This window comes from Nerophis ophidion, linkage group LG01 (assembly GCF_033978795.1).
Source record: "Nerophis ophidion isolate RoL-2023_Sa linkage group LG01, RoL_Noph_v1.0, whole genome shotgun sequence".
NCBI classification, from domain to species: Eukaryota; Metazoa; Chordata; class Actinopteri; order Syngnathiformes; family Syngnathidae; genus Nerophis; species Nerophis ophidion.
The window spans coordinates 58,131,779-58,155,383 of record NC_084611.1 but is presented as its reverse complement, the minus strand read 5'-3'; the positions used below and the strand labels follow the sequence as shown (position 1 = coordinate 58,155,383).

At 44.3% G+C, this 23,605-nt stretch overlaps 1 protein-coding gene across 1 annotated transcript in view; it reads right to left on the bottom strand.

Annotated features, from left to right (window-relative positions):
• Nucleotides 1-23,605, bottom strand: part of LOC133557524 (insulin-like growth factor-binding protein 4) — a 119,748-nt gene that overhangs the window by 20,318 nt on the left and 75,825 nt on the right. Inside the window, exon 2 of the mRNA XM_061908045.1 lies at nucleotides 23,460-23,605. This exon is cut by the window's right edge and continues 18 nt beyond it. Coding sequence (XP_061764029.1) covers nucleotides 23,460-23,605 — 146 coding nt within the window. The remainder of the gene's footprint in view (nucleotides 1-23,459) is intronic.

The following is a 23,605-nucleotide window of genomic DNA, read 5'->3' as shown; positions in this document are numbered from 1 at the left end:
GGCATGCTGATGGCATGTCATTTATGTATATTAGGAACAGTACAGTTCCTAGTATACTGCCTTGGGGGACTCCGCAGCTTACTGAGAGGGGAGGGGACGCGGTGCTGTTCACTTCTACCACCTGTTTCCTCCCCTCCAAGTAAGATTGCATCCAGCTCGATGAGGTATTATCGAATCCGATTGCTCTGAGCTTATCCAACAGTATAGCGTGGTTAACGGTGTCAAAGGCTTTCTGAATTTCCAGCATGACCATGCCGCAGTATTTGCCCGCGTCCACCTCATGTTTGATGTGGTCGGTCAGATAGAGATGGCATGTGTCAGTGGAGTGGTTAGTTCTGAATTGGAATTTGTACATTTGTTTATTAGTAGCAAGGTATCCATCGACCTGTTCATAAACTATTTTTTTCCATTACTTTCGAAATGGAACTGGGAATAAAAACAGGTCGGTAGTTACCAGGTTCTAATTGGCTTCCTTTTTTATAAAGGGGGGTTACTCTTGCTATCTTAAAATCCTTGGGTACTTGGCCTTGTTTAATTGAGAGGTTTATTATATGTGTGATTATTGGGGCAATGGTGGTGGCAGAGTCCATGAGGGATCTGGGGGGGATATTGTCAAGGCCGGTGGCCTTGTTTGGGTTGAGCGCGTTCAATTTATTAAGTACCTCGTCAGCTGAGACGAAATTGTTGATTACTCCTGGCTTTCTGTAGAAGGCTTTAATGTGTTCTACAGCAAAGCGACCAGCGTGATGGGACAGCTTGTTAACGAGGGTTGTGGCTATGCTGGTGAAAAAGTCTGCTTGCTACCTCCATTTTGTCTGTAATGAGGGAGTCAGCCTCCTTGATGTTGATGTTGGTGAGTCTGGTTTTAAGTTTCTGGCTGCATCCAGGAAGCTGGTTGTGGAGAATTTTCCAGAGCTCACGTGGCTTATTTGTGTTTTCCTCTATTTTGTCGTTGATGTAATTTTTTTTAAGGATTTAGTCAGGTTGTTTGTCTTGTTTCTTAATTTATTGCATTGCTATTTTGAGTCTTGAAAGGAGTGATTTGTGGTTATTATTATTGGGTTGTTTATCTACTTCTGTTTTACACTTTTGGTATTCAAAGTATTTTCTGTCTCTGTCTTTTATGGCAGCTAATAGGTCTGGATTGATCCATGGTTCACAGCGGGCTTTGATCCTGACTGTTCTCACTGGAGCCATATCATTTAGTATCGCTAGGAACGCTGTTTTGAAGCGATCCCAAGCATCTTCAACCAGGTTGCTCGTGAGCACAGGGGACCAATCCCACTCACCTAATTGAAGGTTGATATTATCACTGGAGTATGTTTTAAGGGATCTGGATTGAGCTGTTATGTGGCCATTGGCTTTGGGTTTAGTTATTTTGCCCGTGCAGAAGGTTATATAGTGGTCGCTAAGACCACAGATCATGACCCCACTATTTTTATGTTATGCCAGTCTAATGTGAGATTTATGGTTGATTGGGTGGAATCACAAACCTGTGTGGGGAGTGTTATTAGCTAGGAGAGAGCGTGCAGATTACAAAACTAGCTGTAAGATTTGAAGACAGGCGCATCTCTGCGTTGAATATCTGTGTTCAGATCTCCAGTTATAATTCTCTCCATGTTGTCTACACCAGCTAAGCACTCTTCCAGAGCACCATAGAAATCACTCTGATTAGGGGGTCTGTATACAGTCCCTATCAGTACCGGCTTAGCGTTTGTGAATTGTATTTCTGCCCACACAGATTCAAGGGCATTGTGGTTAAGATCAGAGCGAGTTATGTATTTAATATCCTGTTGAATATACATACAAACACCACCACCATGTTTATTCCTGTCCTTTCTGATGACCGAGAAGTTTTCTATCTCTATCTCTGAGTCAGAAACACTTTCATCTAATTTAGTTTAAGAGAAACACAGGATTTTTACGTTATTGTTGCGGATCATTTCTCTGATTTGGTCTAATTTATTTCCAGAGAGGCTGTTCACATTAAGATGGAAGATGTGTAACCCACCGGAACCAAAAAGAACATCAGAGTCCGTTGGGGAGAGGTACTGTCCAGAAGATGGAGGGTTGTTGGTTGTTATTGAAGTTTGTGTGGCAAGACTTGGGGGAGGGTGCTGGCAGGTCAATTATTCGTCGTCCAGTTGATGGGGGAGGGGCGGAGTTGGAGAGGGGGAGGTGGGGCCAGGTAGGAGTGGTGGGGGTTGACGTGGTTTTCACGGGTTTTGGTGAGGTCGAGAACAATGACCAGGGGTTAACGAAGAGTCCCCTGAAACCTGTGTAGGCCGTGGGGGTTCAGGTGACGCGGTGATGGCCCTCAGGGATTCGAGAAAGGTTAGGAGGACCTACAGTACGTACTGCCGACTTTAATGGCGGCCAGGGTGTCCTCAAAAGCCATTACGCCGTCTGCCGCCGAGCCGCTAGCTGTGTTCCTCCGTCTCCAGGCCGACAACCGCACCGATGATCGGGGTGAAGTCTTCTGTCGTGCCGCCGAATGCTGGAACGCAGGTGAGCTCGTGTGGTGATGATCAAGTGAGAGCTAGCGTAGGTGGAGCGCTAATGTTTTTAGCATAGCTGCGACGAGGTCCCGCAGCTACGTTAGCTTCCTCGGCGTCGTTAGCAACAACATTGCTAGGCTTCGCCAGGCGAGACAACATTAACCGGGTGGTTATCGGTCCAGGGTTAAGTTCAGTGTCTCCTGAGAGTAGAAGTAACAGTAAAAATGTAGATCTTCGGTATATGCTACCAGACAGGGGCTTGTTTTTTCTGTTCCGATCCGCTGTGAGGCATGAGTGGATTACATTACCTCCAAAGCCGAGGTGCTTCGCCGATGAATTACCAAGGAGGTAGAAATCGCAGTGATTGTCCATTTCGCGTTCACGACCCTCACTTTCAAGAGGGTATTATTGTATCCGTGGTGGTTTCAAATATAAATCCGTGATCCACAGTAGAAAAATTAGGATGTGTGGGGTCATCCGAGTGGTTCATTGTATTCCCGAGCGGGAGCAAAAGAAAATGCGACTGCTCATCTAGGCGTCCGGAAGCTAGCCAGATGCACCCCCATACCATCACAGATGGTGAATTTTCAACTTTACCCCTATGACAATCCAGATGGTTCTTTTCTTCTTTGTTCCGGAGGACACAACGTCCACAATTTTCTAAAACAATTTGAAATCTGGACTCATTACACCATAGAACACTTTTCCACTTCGCATCAGTCCATCTTAGATGAGCTCAGGAACAGCGAAGCTGGCGGCGTTTCTGGGTGTTGTTGATAAATGTCTTTCGCTTTGCATAGTAGAGTTTTAACTTGCACTAACACCTGTAGTGATGAACTGTAGTTACTGACGGTAATTTCTTGAAGTGTTCCTGAGTCCATGTGGTGATATCCTTTACACACTGATGTCTCTTTTTGATGCAGTACTGCCTGTGGGATTGAAGGTCACAGGCATTCAATGTTGGTTTTATGTAAGGTGATTTCGCCAGATTCTCTGAACCTTTTGATGATATTACAGACCGTAGATGGTGAAATCCCTAAATTCCATGCAGTGTTTCGTTGAGAAATGTTGTTTTTAAAATGTTGGACAATTTGCTCATGCATTTGTTCACAAAGTGGTGACCCTCCCCACATCCTTGTTTGTGAATGGAGCATTTAATTGAAACTGCCCTTGTAGACAATCATCAATCAATCAATCAATGTTTATTTATATAGCCCCAAATCACAAATGTCTCAAAGGACTGCACAAATCATTACGACTACAACATCCTCGGAAGAACCCACAAAAGGGCAAGGAAAACTCACACCCAGTGGGCAGGGAGAATTCACATCCAGTGGGACGCCAGTGACAATGCTGACTATGAGAAACCTTGAAGAGGACCTCAGATGTGGGCAACCGCCCCCCCGCCCCCCCCCCCCAGGGGACCGAAAGCAATGGATGTCGAGCGGGTCTAACATGATACTGTGAAAGTTCAATCCATAGTGGCTCCAACACAGCCGCGAGAGTTCAGTTCAAGCGGATCCAAGACAGCAGGGAGAGTCCCGTCCACAGGAAACCATCTCAAGCGGAGGCGGATCAGCAGCGTAGAGATGTCCCCAACCGATACAGGCGAGCGGTCCATCCTGAGTCCCGACGAGCGGTCAATCCTGGGTCCCGACGAGCGGTCCATCCTGGGTCTCGACTCTGGACAGCCAGTACTTCATCCATGGTCATCGGACCGGACCCCCTCCACAAGGGAGGGGGGGACATAGGAGAAAGAAAAGAAGCGGCAGATCAACTGGTCTAAAAAGGAGGTCTATTTAAAGGCTAGAGTATACAGATGAGTTTTAAGGTGAGACTTAAATGCTTCTACTGAGGTAGCATCTCGAACTGTTACCGGGAGGGCATTCTAGAGTACTGGAGCCCGAACGGAAAACGCTCTATAGCCCGCAGACTTTTTTTGGGCTCTAGGAATCACTAATAAGCCGGAGTCTTTTGAACGCAGATTTCTTGCCGGGACATATGGTACAATACAATCGGCAAGATAGGCTGGAGCTAGACCGTGTAGTATTTTATACGTAATTAGTAAAACCTTAAAGTCACATCTTAAGTGCACAGGAAGCCAGTGCAGGTGAGCCAGTACAGGCGTAATATGATCAAACTTTGTTGTTCTTGTCAAAAGTCTAGCAGCCGCATTTTGTACCAACTGTAATCTTTTAATGCTAGACATGGGGAGACCCGAAAATAATACGTTACAGTAATCGAGACGAGACGTAACAAACACATGGATAATGATCTTGGCGTCTTTAGTGGACAAAATGGAGCGAATTTTAGCGATATTACGGAGATGAAAGAAGGCCGTTTTAGTAACGCTTTTAATGTGTGACTCAAAGGAGAGAGTTGGGTCGAAGATAATACCCAGATTTTTTACAGAGTCACCTTGTTTTATTATTTGGTTGTCAAATGTTAAAGTTGTATTATTAAATAGAGGTCGGTGTCTAGCAGGACCGATAATCAGCATTTCCGTTTTTTTTGGCATTAAGTTGCAAAAAGTTAGCAGACATCCATTGTTTAATTTCATTAAGACACTCTTCCAACTGACTACAGTCCGTCGTGTTGGTCAGCTTTAGGGGCATGTAGAGTTGGGTGTCATCAGCATAACAGTGAAAGCTAATACCGTATTTGCGTATGACGTCACCCAGCGGCAGCATGTAGATGCTGAAGAGTACAGGGCCAAGGACCGAACCCTGGGGAACTCCACACGTTACCTTAACATAGTCCGAGGTCACACTGTTATGGGAGACGCACTGCATCCTATCAGTAAGATAAGAGTTAAACCAAGACAGGGCTGAGTCTGACATACCAATTCGTGTTTTGATATGCTCTAATAAAATATTATGATCGACGGTATCGAAAGCAGCGCTGAGATCGAGGAGCAGCAACATAGATGACGCATCAGAGTCCATCGTTAGCAATAGATCATTAGTCAATTTTGCGAGGGCTGTCTCAGTCGAGTGATTTGCCCTGAAACCGGATTGAAAGGTTTCACATAGATTGTTAAACGCTAAGTGTTCATTTAGCTGCTCTGCAACAATTTTTTCGAGGATTTTCTAAATAAAGGGAAGGTGAGACACCAGTCGGTAGTTTACCATGAGGTCAGGATCGAGGTTAGGTCTTTTAAGGAGAGGATGAATAACAGCTTTTTTGAATGCTAGGGGAACAGTGCCCGAGGAAAGTGATACGTTTATAATATTTAGCACTGATGGACCTAATAATACAAAAAGCTCCTTGATAAGTTTCCCAGGAAGTGGGTCAAGTAAATATGTTTTTTTTTTTATTCCATTTACACGTTGTAACAATCCTTCTAATGTTATTTCATCAAAACGAGAGAAACTATTTTGGATATTTGCAGTATCCGCCGTATATACCATCGTATCTGTGTTACTATAACCCAGTTGTAGCTTGGACGCATGATCTTTAATCTCCTTTCTAATAAGTTCAATTTTCTTATTAAAGAACTTCATAAGGTCATCTGCCGAATGGGTGGAGCTACTGGAAGGAGTCCCTTGTTGGGTTAGCGATGCTACTGTACTAAACAAAAATTTTGGATCGTTTTTATTAATGCGGATGAGATTTGAGTAATAATTAGTTTTAGCTAAGGTAAGCATGCGTTTATAAGTTATTAAACTATCACTCCATGCTTGATGGTGCACCTCAAGTTTAGTCGTGCGCCATTTGCGTTCCAGCTTTCTACATAATAATTTCTGAGCTCTAGTTTCTTCAGTAAACCATGGCGTACGCCTTTTTGGAGCCTTTTTTAACTTCAGCAGTGCTATACTATCAATGGTTTCGCGCAGGGCGTTGTTAAAGTTGTTAGTGAGGTTATCAATAGAGCCCACATGGCACCCACCAGTTCCCAATTTGCTTGTTCACCTGTGGGATGTTCCAAATAAGTGTTTGATGAGCATTCCTCAACTTTCTCAGTCTTTTTGGCCACTTGTGCCACCTTTTTTGAAACATGATGCAGGCATCAAATTCCAGTTCGAATGTTAAGTATCTTGTCTTTGAAGTCTATTCAATTGAATATGGGTTGAAAAGCATTTGCAAGCCATTGTATTCTTTTTTTATTTACGATTTACACAACGTGCCAACTTCACTGGTTTTTGCACAAAAACTTTACTGTCATTGTAGGGGACGGGTGGGGGTACACCCTGGACAAGTTGCAATTCGCCACCAACACTGATAGACACACTTACATTCACACACTGGGGCAAATTTTAGTGTTGCCAATCAGCCTTTTCCTCGGTGCATGTCTTTATGGAACATGAAATAATGTGGTAACGCTTTAACGGTGGTATAGCCATACAAACGAATCACAACGGCAGCTCTGTTCGAAAAGAGTAAGGGTCAGCACTGATTTCAGTAGTTGTATAGGTATGGACAGAATTTTGTCGTATCGATTCATGCAATATCAAACGGTACCATATTTTGATACCTTTGTTGCACTTGGCGTCACATCCTATTGCAGACTCGCCACTGGCTCATGCATTTGACAGGGAAGACATTTTTTCTATTTGAGTAATCCGTAATTTTCGGACTATAAAGCGCACTTAAAATCCTTTCATTTTCTCAAAACTCGACAGTGCCCCTTATAACCTGGTGCCTTTAATGTACGGAATAATTGTGGTTGTGTTTACATGGTGTAGTGATAAGTCTGACCAGTAGATAGCAGTCACACATAAGAGATATGTGTAGACTGCAATTTGATGGCAGTCACACATAAGAGATAGGTGTAGACTGCTATATGTTTTTTTGTAATATTTTCTTGAAACAGTGAATGCTCTTTTCTTTGCACTTAAAATACATGCTTATCTAATAAATATGATTAAAACATTCAAGCATGATGTTGTGTTTATCCTAAAAATTCATGTCATTTCATTTTACACACTATAACATTAATACCATGCCATTTTTTTTTTAATATCACTATGATATCGTACCGTGGCCTTCATACTGTGAGAATATCATACCCTGACATTTTGATTCCGTTACATCCCTACTAAACGCTTTGTAGGACACAACAAAAGACAAGACTGGAACGTTTAACTCCAAGGCAAAGACCACCATATTTTTCAAACTATAAGGCACACTTAAAATCCTTTTATTTTCTCAAAACTCGACAGTGCGTCTTATTATGCACAGAATAATTTTGGTTGTGCCGACCAACCTCGAAGCTATTTATTTATTACATGGTGAAATGATAAGTTACCGGTAGATGAAAGTCACACATAAGAGATAAGTGTAGACTGCAATATGACGCCAGTAAACAACACCAAAACTTAAAGTGTTCCATTGAAAATAAAGAACATCACACACGGCACTCAAATATCTGTCAATTTTTTTTAGTATGACATGGAAGCCGCATCGCTTGATGGATTGTCGGCCCATTACAGCTACCGTAGTACACACACCATAGTAATACAAGTATTACTATGGTGTGTGCATAAGGACCACAAAATGGCACCAATTAGCAGACATAGTATCTGGCGTTTTGTTTCAGGATATTATGCAAAACCAACTTTTCTTTACCTTCTGGTACCTTCCATCCATCCATTTCTACCGCTTATTCCCTTTTGGGGTCGCGGGGGGCGCTGGGGCCTATCTCAGCTACAATCGGGCGGAAGGCGGGGTACACCCTAGAAAAGTCGCCACCTCATCGCAGGGCCAACACAGATAGACAGACAACATTCACACTCACATTCACACACTAGGGCCAATTTAGTGTTGCCAATCAACCTATCCCCAGGTGCATGTCTTTGGAGGTGGGAGGAAGCCGGAGTGCCCGGAGGGAACCCACGCATTCACGGGGAGAACATGCAAACTCCACACAGAAAGATCCCGAGCATAGATTTGAACCCAGGACTGCAGGAACTTCGTATTGTGAGGCAGACGCACTAACCCTTCTGCCACTGTGAAGCCCCTTCTGGTACCTACTGATGTGTATTTGAGATCTGCATAAGTCCTGAACATTTTCGCATATCCGCCTCTGTAGTCCGTGCTGATGCCGTAGTCGATAAGCTTCTTCTTTTTCACTATCTTCTTGTTATGGAACATTCACCCTCTGCTGCTGCCATTTCTAAAATAAAGTATTGCAATGTTCGAACTTATATCTCGCTGTGGAAGCGCTAAAACTACCAGTGTAGTGCGTTTACATAATTCACCCACGATAACTACAAACCCTGTTTCCATATGAGATATGAGTTGGGAAATTGTGTTAGCTGTTAATGTAAACGGAATACAATGATTTGCAAATCCTTTTCAACCCATATTCAATTGAATGCACTACAAAGACAAAATATTTGATGTTCAAACTCATAAACTTTTTTTTTTTTTTGCAAATAATAATTAACTTAGAATTTCATGGCTGCAACACGTGCCAAAGCAGTTGGGAAAGGGCATGTTCACCAATGTGTTACATCACCTTTTCTTTTAACAGCAGTCAATAAACGTTGGGAACTGAGGAAACTAATTGTTGAAGCTTTGAAAGTGGAATTCTTTCCCATTCTTGTTTTATGTAGAGCTTCAGTCGTTCAACAGTCCGGGGTCTCCGCTGTTGTATTTTACGCTTCATAATGCACCACACATTTTCGATGGGAGACAGTTCTGGACTGCAGGCGGGCCAGGAAATTACCCACACTCTTTTTTTACGAAACCACGCTGTTGTAACATGTGCTGAATATGGCTTGGCTTTGTCTTGCTGAAACAAGCAGGGGCGTCCATGAAAAAGACGGCGCTTAGATGGCAGCATATGTTGTTCCAAAACCTGTATGTACCTTTCAGCATTAATGGTGCCTTCACAGATGTGTAAGTTACCCATGCCTTGGGCACTAATGCACCCCCATACCATCACAGATGCTGGCTTTTGAACTTTGTGCCTATAACAGTCTGGATTGTTTGCTTCTCCTTTGGGCAGGATTACACAATGTCGAATATTTCCAAAAACAATTTGAAATGTGGACTCGTCAGACCACAGAACATTTTTCCACTTTGCATCAGTCCATCTTAGATGATGTCGGGCCCAGAGAAGCCGGCTGCGTTTCTGGATGTTGTTGATAAATGGCTTTCGCTTTGCATAGAAGAGCTTTAACTAGCACTTACAGATGTAGCGACAAACTGTATTTAGTGACAGTGGTTTTCTGAAGTGTTCCTGAGCCCATGGGGTGATATCCTTTAGAGATTAATGTCGGTTTTGATACAGTGCCATCTGAGGGACTAAAGGTCACGGTCATTCACTGTTGGTTTCCGGCCATGCCGCTTACGTGGAGTGATTTCTCCAGATTCTCTGAACCTTTTGATGATATTATGGACCGTAGATATTGAAATCCATAAATTTCTTGCAATTGCACTTTGAGAAATGTTGTTTTTAAACTGTTTGACTATTTGCTCACGCAGTTGTGGACAAAGTGGTGTACACTCCATTCTTTCTTGTGAAAGACTGAGCATTTTTTGGGAAGCTGTTTTTATACCCAATCATGGCACCCACCTGTTCCCATTTAGCCTGTACACCTGTGGGATGTTCCAATTAAGGGTTTCTTGAGCATTCCTCAACTTTATCAGTATTTATTGCCACCTTTCCCAGCTTCTTTGTCACGTGTTGCTGGCATCAAATTCTAAAGGTAATGATTATTTACCAAAAAAAATTGTTTATCAGTTTGAACATCAAATAGTTGTCTTTTTATGACATTCAACTGAATATGGGTTGAAAATTATTTGTAAATCATTGTATTCTGTTTATATTTACATTTAACACAATTTCCCTACTCATATGGAAACGGGGTTTGTATAATATATGCTAAGGATAGAGCGATTACTGAAATATGGACAAACATATGGCAGAGTAAGGGTAAACATGGAGACTGTGGCATAAATGTTGTGCCATACTGGTTATGGTTAAAACCTGCACTTAACCACTACCAGAAGCTGAGGTTTAGGTAAACATCATTCAAGTCTGACAACCATCTGTTCTGCTCACTGTGACTACATTTAATAAGTGTGTCGCGAACCAACATCCAAGTCTTTCCTGCCACGTCTCTGTTATGTTGTGTAACGTCTGAAAGGCAGGACTGATTGGTAATAGCTTCCCACATGTGGTCGTCTGTTTACTCTTTGTGTCGCGTGTCCAAGTAATCCCTACTATCACTGCCAATCATCCAAGAATGACGTCAATATCAACACTCGTGGAACTTTTTCTGATACGTCTCATGTGGTTTATGAACGATAAAAAACATGCATGCGTGGTAAATTTCATTTTTGTCATCTGAAATCGTTCTCTGAACGCACAGGGGTCTAATTCAAGGCCCGGGGACCAGATCTGGCCCGCAAACACCTGGAAATGATATGTGTCAATAAAGTACTTCATATTTTGAAATTGATTTTCTCCATTTTGACTGAAAAAAATATATGTACCGCTTGAAATTGCATACCTTTTAAACTTTAATAGTATCCATTCTTGCAACAAATATTACAGTGTATTATCATACTTTCCAAACATGTTTTCGTCGAAATAAAAATACTTAACTTTACAGCAAACTACCCATTACATTAATAAAAGTGACAATACATTTTATGTCATTTACAGCATATTTATTATTATTATTATTATTATTATTATTATATATAATTTTTTTGCTGCAGCTATTACATATCCTGTAATATAATACATGGTCGTTGGGATGTGTTATATATTTTATATATTATATAAGAATATAATATAATATAATCCATCCATCCATTTTCTACTGCTTGTCCCTTTTGGGGTCGCGGTGGGTCACTTTAGCCTATCTCAGCTGCATTCAGGCGGAAGGTGGACAAGTCGCCAACTCATCGCAGATATAATATATCAGTATATATTACATACTGTTTATTTAATATGTAAATATTACATATAAGTTATATTTGAGATTACTACTGTGGTACATTTTTAGTAGAGATGTCCGATAATATCGGCCGGCCGATATTATCGGCCGATAAATGCTTTAAAATGTAATATCGGAAATTATCGGTTTCAAAAAGTAAAATTAATGACTTTTCAAAACGCCGCTGTACGGAGCGGTACATATCAGGTAAAACACGGACGTAAGAAGCAGTACAGTGCAGTTGTGTCCTCCTGTCAGCAGCTCTTCCCCTCTTCCCCATCCCCTCCCTCACATGTAATAAAGGAGTTGACGACTGCAGTATGAGACGGTTACTGGCGACACTTGATGACTTCATCAAACTGCCGCGAGCGTAGAATAACAACAACAACAACAGTGTGTTGTTGCCGGTGCTGTAGCCTGGCTAACAAGCGAGCTCGCTCGGTGACTGACTAACGACACCATGTCCATGGTTTGGGATTATTTTAAAGTGTGTCTGAGGGATAAACAACTGGCAATTTGCAATGACTGCAAAAAGTTGGTTATGCGAGGAGGAACCAAGACGTCTTCCTTTGATACGAGCAATTTTATCTCCCACCTCTTCAAGAATCATAAGGAGATACACGATGAATACAAGCGGAAGATGCATGAAAAGCAAACATCGAAAGCAGTTTGCAGTGAACGGAGGTGCCCTATCTCAACGCAGCATTTCAGAAGCTCTGACTGACTGCTAGGCCACTTCAAGCACTCCCCACTAACTTGCAGCACATTTGTGTTACACATACAGATACGTTAGAGCAGGGCAGATTGAGCCCAGTTTACAATTCCCTGTTATACAGTATACCAGGCAGTCTTGCACTAAAGGACTGTTATTGTTTACTTTATTACTCTAGTATACTCTTGACTGAAGCTGTGTGCCTTCATTGTTTTTGTAGCTGTTGTTTTGAGGCATGTTAACAAAAAAGAAACATAATGCACTTTGTGAAAGTCAAAGTATAGGTTTTCCAATAGTTATAGTGGGTATCATGATTATCTCAGGGAGAGCATGTCCCAAATTCCAAGCTACTGTTTTGAGGCATGTTAAAACAAATAATGCACTTTGTGATTTCAATAATAAATATGGCAGTGCCATGTTAGCACTTTTTTTCCATAACTTGAGTTGAAGTTGTTCTCTTATTTTGGAAAACCTTGTTACTTTGTTTAATGCATCCAGCGGGGCATCACAAGAAAATTAGGCATAATAATGTGTTAATTCCAAAACTGTATACATCGCTATCGGTTGATATCGGAAACGGTAATTAAGAGTTGGACAATATCGGAATATCGGCAACAAAACCAGTTTTGGACATCTCTAATTTTTAGTCTATTTGATACCTGCATTGTCCCTTCCATCCATACCCTTTCCATCTTTTGTAACTGAGCTACTGTGTGGAACAATTTCCCTTGTGGATCAATAAAGTTTGTCTAAGTCTATGTCTATAAAACTGTAAATTGAAAAAAAATAACCCTATTGTTTTTTGCGTAAAAATTCTGTTGACTAAGCAGCCAGTTTTTGATTGTTGTTTTTAACGGTGTGTATTACTCTAAAACAGGGGTCGGCAACCCGCGGCTCTGGAGCCGCATGCGGCTCTTTAGCGCAGCCCTAGTGGCTCTCTGGAGCTTTTTCAAAAATATATGAAAAATGGAAATGATGAGGGGAAAAAAACATATGTTTTGTTTTAATTTGGTTTCTGTATAAGGACAAACATGACACAAACCTCCCAAATTGCTATAAAGCACACTGTTTATATCAAACATGATTCCCTGATTTGAGTATTTGACGAGCGCCGTTTTGTCCTACTTATTTTGGCGGTCTTTGAACTCACCCTAGTTTGTTTACGTGCATAACTTTCTCCGCCTTTCTAAGAAGTGATTTATGCCACTTCTTTTTCTGTCTCATTTTGTCCACCAAACTTATAACGTTGCGCATAAATGCACAAAGGTGAGTTTTGTATTTCCTTGAATAGGCGCCCGCCATGTAATATGCGCCTGCCTTGAATTACTGCCGGGTCAAACTCACTCTCCAAATTTATTAGCGCATGCTTACTTTTACAAGTAGGTCAAATCCGGGACGTCACAAGTGACACTTCCCCTGTCGTCATTTTTAAAATGGTGGAGTTTTTTTTAGCTTTTATTATGTTTAAACCAGGGTTCTTGTTCCACAGCCATACAGATCACACTGATGGTTGTGATATAAAACAACTTGTCTTTAACACTCTTACTAATATGTGCCACACTCTGTGAACCCACACCAAACACATTTCTGGAGAACATTGGCTCTGTAACACATTATAAACGCAACATACGAATTACCCAGAATTCCAATGCATCCATGACTTTTGGCTATATTATACACCCCGCTAGCACCAAACCCCGCCCCTACCCTCCTCTACGTACGCCGGTTGAGGTGGGCGGGGTTTGTTGGGTTGAGTAAACAAGTCACTGAATTGATTTGATTGTTGGTCAGTTTGCTTGTGTGACAAAGTTAATCCTCGAAATTAATGTAGTAACTTCACTCTAATGCAAACCTGGGCAAATTAAGACCCGGGGGCCACATGCTTTTCAATCTGGCCCGCCGGACATTCCCAAATATATATATTTTTTAGATCTTTAAGATGTAAAGTGCAGCTGCCATTATGATGTGCACTCGTGTTTTCTAATGACCGGAAGTCTTCAACGATACTAAGTCTATAAAATCTGTCCCAACAGATGACAGACTGATCCTAGTGGGTGATTTCAATGCCAGAGTTGACTCGGACAACAAGAAATGGAAAGGCGTCCTTGGTAGCCATGGGGTCGGCAGGTGCAACACAAACGGTGAATTCTTGCTCGCACTATGTTCAGAACATAGCCTTGTTATAACTAACACGGTATTCAAGCACAAAGAATCACACAAGAAGACCTGGATGCATTCGAGATCCAAACCCTGGCATCTGCTGGACTACACCATAGTGAGACAACGGGACCTGAGAGAAGTGCTGGACACCAGAGCAATAAGGGGCGCTGACTGTGGCACGGATCATGTAATGTTTAGAACGAAACTGAAGCTTTACAGGCGGACGTATTGCCACAAGACAGGGACAAAACCCCACGCAAGCTGGATACTGATGCACTGAGGGTTCAAGGGAAAAGAGTAGAGCTGTCTGAGGAAATTAATTGTAGTTTGCGAGAATGGGACAGGAAGACAGCAGGGTTAGACATAAAAAAGAAATGGGTTGAAATGAGGGAAACTGTGTACAACACAGCCTGCAATATTTTGGGCCACCCAAAGAGGACACATCAGGATTGGTTCGATGTTCGGGACGAACATCTTCAAGAATTGCTGATAACCATGAACAAAGCTTATCAGGAGAGTGCAACACAAGATCCAAAAAGCATGCTGTGGAGAGACGGAGCTGACGAGCCATCAGCGGGCCAGGGCAAACGGTGGTCCTGCCCAAGATGGCGGCCAGGAGGCGGAGCATGCAGCAAAGCAGAAGACGGATGCAATCGGAGCAACGCTGCAGCCACTAGAGTCAGTTGCGTAAGCGACACACCTATGCTCAATCTCTGCATCTTCGGCTGCAGTACAAAAGGGGAGAAGGAGGAACGATCGTGGCAGAGGTAGGAGAGGGACCACCCGACAAGGAAGACCATGAGAGCGACGAGATCGACCCCGAGCAAGACGAGCCCCCGTACCAGACGATGCCACCGGATACCGAAAGGTGCGCCGCGACGAGCAGGAAGAGCCAGCGCGCTAGAAAGTGGCGCAACAAACTGGCCAGGGTAAACGGTGGTCCTGCCCAAGATGGCAGCCAGGAGGCGGAGCATGCAGCAGAGCGGAAAAGCGGATGCAATCGGAGCGACGTTGCAGCCGCTAGAGTCAGGTGCGTAAGCAACACACCTGTGCTTAATCTCTGCATCTTCGGCCGCAGTACAAAAGGGGAGAAGGAGGAACGATCGTGGCAGAAGTAGGAGAGGGACCACCCGACAAGGAAGACCACGAGAGAGACGAGATCGACCCCGAGTAAGATGAGCCCCCGCAGCAGACGCAGCCACCGGACACCGAAAGGTGCGCCGCGACGAGCAGGAAGAGCCAGCGCGCTAGAAAGTGGCGCAACGAACTGGCAAGAAGTTGACATGTTTATTGAAAGAATAAATCAGAGTCAAACATGTTACGATGCGTCCTGTATCGATCGGCACTTCAACCCATGCGAGGACGACTGGAGACCCGTCACACATGCTTATAGCAAAGGCCAAAGTGAACTACAGAGATACACCAGACAAATTTAATCTGACTGATGGGAAAGACAGGCAGAATAGCTGCAGATTGCCGCCAATAGGAATGATATGAAAACCTTCTTCACAGGTCTGAGAGAAATCTATCGCCCAACATCCAGAAGGTTGATCCAGCTGAAAGCACAAGACAGCGAGACAGTCCTGCAGGAAAAGGATAAGATCTTGGACAGATTTGCATATCATATTGAGAAACTGCTGAACCACCCTGGAGATTTAGCAGAGGATGCCACGTATGCAATAGCACAGCGCCCAGTAGTAGAGAGTCCGGATGAGCCGCCTGATATCTCCGAATTAACAAGAGCAATCAACACAATGCAGGAAGATAACGTCACAGGTCGTAACGGCATTCCAACTGAGGTGTGGAAGTTTGGGGGTGCCCAGTTGTTGACCTGTCTGTATAAGATGATCAAAGATATTTGGGCAAAACATCAGATACCCCAGGAGTGGAAGGATGCCGGCATTAAACCACTGTTCAAGAAAGGAGACAGAAGAGAGTGTGGGAATTACCGAGGCATCTCACTCTTAGCCATTGTCAGTAAAATCTTCTCAAGAATGCTTCTGAACAGGTTAAATGAACAGATCTCGCCAGAGGTACTTCCAGAAACTCAATGTGGTTTCAGACAAGGAAGGAGCACAATGGACATGATATTTTGTCTGAAATAAGTGCAGGAAAAGTGTATTGAGCTGAACATGCCGCTCTATGTGGTCTTCATTGACTTCAGTAAAGCTTTCAACGCAGTTTCAAGGCAGGGATTTTGGCAAGTTCTCAAGAAGTACGGATGTACAAACAAATTTGTTGAGCTTATTGAGACGCTTCATACGGGCATGCAGGCAAATGTGGCACTGGGTGGATCTGTCTCGAAGGACTTCCCAGTCAGCAATGGAGTGAAGCAGGGCTGTGTTCGAGCACCAACCCTGTTCTCACTCTACTTATCAGCCATGCTCGAGGTTGCTTTCAAGGACACATCAAAGGGGGTCTACATCCGGACAAGAAAAGATGCAGATCTGTTCAAGGTTGCTCACTTTCGAGCAAACAGCAAGACAACATTAAAGGTTGTGAGAGAATTACTCTTTGCGGACGACAGTGCTATAGTTGCGCATAATATAGAGGACATACAAGATCTTGTGAACAAGTTTTCAGCAACAGCTAGTCAGTTCAGCCTCAAAATAAACATCAAAAAGACAAAATGCTTGTACCAGCCACCCAAGTATGAGCCCACATCATCCCTACCAGGGGAGGTCTGTGTCATGGGAGACCCACTTGTGCAATGCCGAACATTCAAGTAACTCGGAAGCACAGTGACAGAAAATGCCAAGCTTGATGATGAGATCAGACTCAGGATGGGGAGAGCAAGTGCCGTGTTTGGGAAATTAAGGGAAAGACTCTGGAACAACAGGCATGTCTCTATTTGCGTCAAGTACAAGGTGTAAAGAGCAACTGCGCTAACCACACTTTTGTACGGTGCTGAAACTTGGACCATCTACAGGTTGCAAGTCAGAAAACTTCACGCCTACATGATGCGACACCTTCGGACCATCATGGATATCTCCTGGACAGACAAAATCCCGAACACAGAGGTCCTAAGTCGTGCTGGACTGCCATCGATGGATGACATCTTAACCCAAACGAACCTGAGATGGGTCGGGCATGTAGAGAGAATGAGTCACAAGCGGCTCCCTCGCCATCTGCTCTACTTACAGTTGGAGGAAGGGAAACGAAACCTAGGGAGGCCAAGGCTAAGGTACAAGGACACCGTTAAACAGAATTTGAGGGAACCGAAGATCGACACTGCAACCTGGCAGCTGAAGGCAAAAGACAGGGCTTAGTGGAGGTCTATGATCCGACCAAAATGAAACAGTCATTGTCGTGCTCGACAGACTGCTATGATGATGATGATGATGATGATGATGATGTGTTCATATTTGACTGTTTGTTGCATTTTTGTTGCGTTTCACTTGATTGTAAAATATGTTGATCAAAAGGGGGTGTGACATTCATATTTTCTCAATATTCAGTTTTATCGTTCATAGAAAAATGTCAAATTCCATTATGTTTTTTAAGGCCGTCTGTCATAAAGTTTTTAGCATTCAATCAGACATTATTGTGAGGTTTTGTATTAGTGTTCCTAAAAATAGATATACCGGCCCCCAGACACATTTTTTTCTCTAAATGTGGTCCTTGAGTCAAAATAGTTGCCCAGGCCTGCTCCAATATATACCTGTATATATTTATATCTTGCACTACCGTGAGCTAATGCAAAAAAACAAATTTCTTATCTGTACTGCAAAGTTCAAATTTGAATGACGATAAAAAGAAAGTCTAAGTCTAAGTCTTAAGTCTCAGTCTAATATAACCATTGGTTGTATGAGACACTGATCAAAATAAATTCCTTACATTTTATTCATTTCTACAGGGGAAGGCGTTCAGAAGGACCTCAACTGGCTCCTTTTGATGTTATTCTACCGTATTTTTCGGACAATAAGTTGCAGCTTCCTCCCACTTCCAAAGACATGCACCTGGGGATAGGTTGATTGGCAACAGTAAATTGGCCCTAGTGTGTGAATGTGAGTGTGAATGTTGTCTGTCTATCTGTGTTGGCCCTGCGATAAGTTGGCGACTTGTCCAGGGTGTACCCCGCCTTCTGCCAGATTGTAGCTGAGATAGGCGCCAGAGCCCCCCGCGACCCCAAAAGGGAATAAGCGGTAGAAAATGGATGGAAGTTGCAGTTTTTTTCATAGTTTGGCCAGGGGTGCGATTTATACTCAGGAGCGACTTATGTGTGAAATTATTAACACATTACCGTAAAATATCAAATTATATTATTTAGCTCATTCACGTAAGAGACTAGACGTATAAGATTTCATTGGATTTATCGATAAGAAGTGACAGATTGTTTGGTAAACGTGTAACATGTTCTATATGTTATAGTTATTTGAATGACTCTTACCATAATATGTTACGTGAACATACCAGGCACGTTCTCAGTTGGTTATTTATGCGTCATATAACGTACACTTATTCAGCCTGTTGTTCACTATTCTTTATTTATTTTGAATTGCCTTTCAAATATCTATTCTTAGGCTTCACGGTGGAAGAGGGGTTAGTGCGTCTGCCTCACAATACGAAGTTCCTGCAGTCCTGGGTTCAAATCCAGGCTCGGGATCTTTCTGTGTGTAGTTTGCATGTTCTCCCCGTGAATGCGTGGGTTCCCTCCGGGTACTCCGGCTTCCTCCCACTTCCAAAGACATGCACCTGGGGATAGGTTGATTGGCAACACTAAATTGGCCCCAGTGTGTGAATGTGAGTGTGAATGTTGTCTGCACCCTGGTTTGTTTTTGTTTCCATGCCTACCAATTAGTTTTCACCTGTTACGTCACGCACCTGGTTCATTTGGACTCATGCACCTGTTAATCACCACAACTTTTAAGCCTGTAGTTGCCAAGCAGTCAGCCTGGCGACATCACCCTCAACCACCCTCATAATTCATGATGATGAACCATGCTGCCTTTTTCATAATCCTTTCTTGGTCAAAGTAAGTTTTCTTAATTTACGCCATAATTTACATGTTTTGTTTTATGACCATAGTTCTGCCTTAGTGCAAATCTTTGTTTTATAGCTGAGTTTTGTACCTCCTCTGAGAGCGCCTTTTGTTTATACCCTTTGTTTTTTGTAATATTTTTGAGTTATTAATTAAAAGATGTCCTTACCTTCACGCCATGTCCGTTCCATTCGATTTGCACCACATGAAAACCAACCACATCATAGTCCTCGTCTTGACATTTTCAAGCCAAAATGCGTCCATTGTCCCTTTTCTGTCCTCACACCGTGTGTACTTGTAAGTACTCTGTGATTGTGCGCTGCCGAAAATGCTCCTCTGCATGATGCAAAATGGCGCTCCTGTTAAAAAAAATTGAGCGGGGGGTGGACCGGTACTTTTTTAGAGGCTGTATTGTACCAAATATGATTCATTAGGCTGTTGTGTCTTTGAGCAAGACAGTTCACCCTTGCTCCTGATGGGTCGTGGTTAGCACCTTGCATGGCAGCTCCCGCCATCAGTGTCTGAATGTCACGTCTGTAAATCTGGTTTTATGTTTGATCATGTTTTGTTTTGTTTTCTGGACTTTCGTTCCGTTTTTTCACTTCCTGGTTTGTTTTGTTACCATGACAACTCATTGCTTTTCACCTTGCCCTCCTAGTCATGCCCATGCCCTCAGTCCTGCACCTGTTCCTAATTATCACAGCCACTATTTAAGTCAATTTCTTTCTGCCCATCAGTCTGGGAACATTAACTTTCATTACACATGCCGTTCTACCTTTCATGTAATCTACGACCCTTGCTGCTCATTCTCCATGCCCACGATCACCTGCCACGCACTTTGATATTCCTGCCTCCTGTTTTTGTTGTCACAGTAAGTGTTTTGTTTTAGTTGTTTATAGTCATGCCATCGTGCTGTTTCTGTTCATAGTTCATTCATGCCAATCGAGCAAGTGTTTTTGTTTCCTGTTTATATTTTGTAGCCAAGTTTTATACCTCCTTGTGAGCACCCTTAGTTTGCTTATTTTTCTGTTTAGTGTATAAATAAAGAATCATGTACCTGAATTCACGCCTGGCTCGTCCCATATTCCCTCTGCGTCGAAGGAGCATAAACAATCCAAGTCCAAGCTTGACAGAATGTTCCCAGCAAAAGCGCTCTTTCGCAGGAGATTTGGACGAGGCGTCTTTGGCGGTGCTGAGCGCGATGGAGGAGGAAACGCTGCGCTACTCTTCCCTCTCGCAAAGAAGGTTGACGTTGGGGCCAAATGGTGAAGAGGTCCCCATTGACTTCATTTGGCCCGAAGACGACGACATGTTGCCGTCTTCCCGGAAGCGTCACCCTCGAAGGAGGATGTCGGGGAAGGCTTCCAGGTGCGGAAAGGAAGCGTCGCGCCAGCAAGCTCCTCCCACTCAGGGCGGAAGTGGACCTCGTGCTGCCCGGACTCTCCATGAAAACGTCACGCCACCGTCAACACACATCACAGATCAGGAAGATTTTTTTTCAAGACTTTTACAGTTAATCACCCACCTCCATCAGAAGACTCATATCCCATAACATTGATAAATTATTATCAAAAAATTATTTTGCACAATAGATCACATCAATCACAGCTATCTGAATTTCATGCCACGCCTCCCAAGACTCAAGCTCCACCCACGTCACGAGAATTTTTTTTTTCTTCTAATCAAACCAAGACAAATAAAAAGAAAATACAAGATGGACAATTTGGAGGGGAGGATTCTGCCCTCCTCCTCACCGCCCTCCACCCACCCCAAGAGACTGTTTCATGTCATGATGAAAGTGTCTGGCAGCCACTCCTTGAGGGGGGGGCTAGGGCTGGGAGCTTGTGGGTTGGTTCGGCCCGGTGCGGTTCCAAGCCACAGCGACCAGCACGTCCCCCACCTCCAGTTTTTCGGCCGATTAAGCCGCAGCTTGCAGCTCCAAGACCAAATCCACGTCCAGCTCCAAGTCCAAGTCCACACCAAAGTCCAAGTCCATGCCAAAGTCCAAGTCCAGCACCAAATCCAAGACCAAGTCCGATGCTAGCACCAAGTACAGGTCCGAGGCTAGCTCCAAGTTCAAGTCTGATGCTAGCACCAAGTTCAAGTCCAAGTCCAAGGCTAGCACCACGACCTGCTCCACGGCTCGCACCACAACCAAGTCTATGGCTAGCACAGAGGCCAAGTCCAAGGCTAACACCACGTCAAAGTCCACGTCCAAGTCCAAGTCGCCAAGTGCCCCCAGTGGCAGCTCCACGTCGCCAAGCACCCCCAGTGGCAGCTCCACGTCGCCAAGCGCCCCCAGTGGCAGCTCCACGTCGCCAAGCCCCGCCAGTGGCAGCTCCACGTCGCCAAGCGCCGCCAGTGTCAGCTCCACGTCGCCAAGCGCCGCCAGTGTCAGCTCCACGTCGCCAAGCGCCGCCAGTGTCAGCTCCACGTAGCCAAGCGCCGCCAGTGTCTAACTCCACGTAGCCAAGCGCCGCCAGTGTCAGCTCCACGTAGCCAAGCGCCGCCGGTGTCAGCTCCACGTAGCCAAGCGCCGCCGGTGTCAGCTCCACGTAGCCAAGCGCCGCCAGTGTCAGCTCCACGTAGCCAAGCGCCGCCGGTGTCAGCTCCACGTAGCCAAGCGCCGCCAGTGTCTGCTCCACGTAGCCAAGCGCCGCCAGTGTCAGCTCCACGTCGCCAAGCGCCGCCAGTGGCAGCTCCACATCGCCAAGCGCCGCCAGTGGCAGCTCCACGTCGCCAAGCGCCGCCAGTGGCAGCTCCACGTCGACCGCCAAGCCCAAGTCCTAGTCGACCGCCAAGCCCAAGTCGACCGCCAAGCCCAAGTCCACGCCGACCGCCAAGCCCAAGCCCACGTCCACGCCGACCGCCAAGCCCAAGTCCACGCCGACCGCCAACGCCTACCACGATGACGACGCGCCCGCCTCCTTGTTGGCCACGGATATGGCTGGTATGTGGGCGTCCACCACGCCAAGGATGTCGACCGCCTCGTCGGCCACAGTGGTGGCCACTACGTGGTCGTCCGCCACGCCAAGGGGGTCGGCCACGGATGTGGCCGTTCCCGGGTCGCCCACCTCGGTCCTCCACGCGTCGCCGCCACCTGACTCTGCCCCGATGGATACGGGGACACGTGGTTTGGCGATCCACCGCCATGTCCCCCTCCCGCCCTCCAATGACTCTAGATCATTGTGGGACATCTGGAAGCTGTCCTTAATGGGGGGGCTCTGTCACGTCTGTAAACCTGGTTTTATGTTTGATCATGTTTTGTTTTGTTTTCTGGACTCTTGTTCCGTTTTTTCACTTCCTGGTTTGTTTTGTTACCATGACAACTCATTGCTTTTCACCTTGCCCTCCTAGTCACGCCTATGCCCTCAGTCCCGCACCTGTTCCTTATTGTCACAGCCACTATTTAAGTCAATTTCTTTCTGCCCATCAGTCTGGGAATATTAACTTTCATTACCCATGCTGTTCTAACTTTCATGTAATCTACGACCTTTGCTGCTCATTCTCCATGCCCACGATCACCTGCCACGCACCTTGCTATTCTTGCCTCCTGTTTTTGTTGTCACAGTAAGTGTTTTGTTTTAGTTGTTTATAGTCATGCCATCGTGCTGTTTCTGTTCATAGTTCATTAATGCGAATCGAGCAAGTGTTTTTGTTTCCTGTTTATATTTTGTAGCCAAGTTTTATACCTCCTTGTGAGCACCCTTAGTTTGCTTATTTTTCTGTTTAGTGTATAAATAAAGAATCATGTACCTGAATTCACGCCTGGCTCGTCCCATATTCCCTCTGCGTCGAAGGAGCATAAACAATCCAAGTCCAAGCTTGACAGTGAATGTGTGTGAATTGGTGAATGTGGAAATAGTGTCAAAGCGCTCTGAGTACCTTAAGGTAGAAATGCGCTATACACGTATAACCCATTACCATTAGCATGGCGGCCCTATAACAATACCGGTATACCATACAACCCTAGGCTGAGCTAAAATAATTTTTTTTACTAAAACATAATGACAGGTGTGGGATGTTGGACCGGTTGACCTTTTTTTTTATTTCACTAGCCGACAATGAAAAGTTACAGTCTATAAAAAAGTAATTTGAGCAAGTATAAGCTGGTTTGAATGCTCGGGGCTTGAAATGGTAAACACCTGTTGGAACCGCTCTCATAGTCCATAACTAAGTGTGTCGTTATGTGCATAAATGATGGTTTCTCTCACCAGCGCTGCCTTGGCTTCCTCCCTTGCTGTGTTGCTTCTCTGATTTGTGGATTTTGATGGATGCCGTGCCAGGTTTTTCTGTATGCACCACTTGTCTTGCGGACTGCATCGGATATTGCTGTTGTTTGGATGCTCGGGGATGATTT